Here is a 1,922-nt window from a genome sequence, read left to right as displayed (position 1 = left end):
TGTGCGTTTGTGTGTGCATCCGTGCATGTGCGCATCCATGCGTGTGTGCGTGCATCCGTGCGTGTGCGTGCGCATCCGTGCACATGTCTGTGTCTGTGCGTGTGAGTGTATGCATGTGTGCGCATCCGTGCGTGTGCGTGTGCGTTTGTGTGTGCATCCGTGCATGTGCGCATCCATGCGTGCGAGTGTGTGCATCCGGGCGTGTGCGCGCGCATCCGTGCACGTGTCTGTGTGTCTGTGCGTGTGAGTGTATGCATGTGTGCGCATCCGTGCGTGTGCATGTCTGTGCATGTGTGCATCCGTGTGCGCGTGTGTGCATCCGTGTGCGCGTGTGTGTGCATCCGTGCGTGTCTGTGCCTGTGCGTGTGTTGAGCTCTGTTCCTGACCTGTAAACGAGGCAGGTTCCTGATGCACTTGGCCACCCCTTTGCTCCTGACCCTCGTGCGGTCCAGACAGAGCTCCTGGAGGTTCTTCAGAGACTGCAGGTGAACTAACCCTGCATCTGTTACCAAAGTGTTACTCAGAGAAAGCTTCACCAACCTACACAAGCAGAGGGCAGGATTAGCTAGCTGCTTCCCGAGCACAACACAAACCTTTCAAATAAACTCACAGCAAACACACCATCCCACAAATGTGTACACTCACCACACACATAACCCAGCCTGCGCAGACACAAGCCACACACACACACACCCAACCCCTCTCTCTCTCTCTCACACACACTCACACACCTCCACCCCCAACCACTCACTCAAACACACACACACACACACACACACACACACACACACGCACACAGACCATGGGTAAGAATGTTCGAGGTGGCACCAGATGGTGATCAGGACAAAGGTCCCACAGTCTGACCAATAAATCCTTTGACTTTCTCAGGCCAGATCAGATATTCCCACCATTCGAGTCCCCTGCAGCCCAGTGTACCAGGGTGTAACCAGAGAGTGTTCTAACTGGCTGTGGCAATTCACAGTGGAGAAGGGTATGAATAACAAACAGGTGAAGGCTTACCGCTGCAGCCTGCCCAGGGAGCTGATGCCTTGGTCTGTGACCTGGGTGTAATCAGTGAGGTCGAGCTCAGTCAGTCGCTCCAGAAGAGATAGGAAATGGATTCCAGAGTCGCTAACCGTCTGTCTGTCTGGGAGCTTCAGGTGAGTCAGATTCAGACCTGCAGCAGCAGAGGGAACCATGTGAATATTTACAATGGTGCACTAGTAACACCAGAAACATTTCAGCAATAAGTGAGGCATTTTAATGTACTGCCAGAGCCTCTATACATATATAAACACACTCTTTCTCCTCTTTTAACCTGGAAGGAAAACTCCCTCTACACTGTCCCCCATCAAACCCTCCCCGGACATAGAAAGCACGCAGTTAGATACTGAGATAATAGCTGTGTATTTGGGGTGAGGGTGCCTCATCAGTTCAGCTGATGTCAGATTGTGAAAAGCCAGGGAGAGTTGAGAGTCTGTTACTGCTCAGTTGGATCTTGGTTGAACCACCACCAAACCTGAGATAATCTTCAGTGTAGTGTCTCCATTGAGTGCGTGCAGTCCTGAGACACTCAGTGAGGACAGAGTAGGGTGAGAGCTGAGGGCCTGCAGTGAGGTCTCTCTGATGTCCAAATTATCCAGGTACAGGGTCTGTAGAACTGGCAGTTCCTTCAGCGCTGACACATCACACACCTGGAGGTGGAGAGGGAGAGAAAGAGAGAGAGAGAGAGATAGCAGCACATGGAACTGGGCACATATTAATGCAACCTCCCAGCCCTGTACCAATACACAGGGACAAACACACAACATAGGAGACATGCAGTACTTCACATCACACATTCCCACCTCGTGCCCACACATTCACCACCCAACACCCACACACCCACCATCCCACACACAACCACTACCCCACATCCACCC

At 52.3% G+C, this 1,922-nt stretch overlaps 1 protein-coding gene across 1 annotated transcript in view; it reads right to left on the bottom strand.

The window, feature by feature from the left end:
* Positions 1-347: 347 nt before the first annotated feature.
* LOC122546691 overlaps positions 348-1,922 on the bottom strand; it is a gene marked incomplete at both ends in the record, with an annotated part of 2,921 nt that continues 1,346 nt past the window's right edge. The window contains 3 exons of the mRNA XM_043685347.1: positions 348-540; positions 1,021-1,177; positions 1,520-1,694. Of these exons, the coding sequence (XP_043541282.1) occupies positions 348-540; positions 1,021-1,177; positions 1,520-1,694 (525 nt within the window). The remainder of the gene's footprint in view (positions 541-1,020; positions 1,178-1,519; positions 1,695-1,922) is intronic.

This window comes from Chiloscyllium plagiosum, unplaced genomic scaffold, assembly GCF_004010195.1.
Source record: "Chiloscyllium plagiosum isolate BGI_BamShark_2017 unplaced genomic scaffold, ASM401019v2 scaf_29548, whole genome shotgun sequence".
In the NCBI taxonomy this organism is placed as follows: Eukaryota; Metazoa; Chordata; class Chondrichthyes; order Orectolobiformes; family Hemiscylliidae; genus Chiloscyllium; species Chiloscyllium plagiosum.
This window is presented reverse-complemented; position numbering and strand designations above follow the sequence as displayed.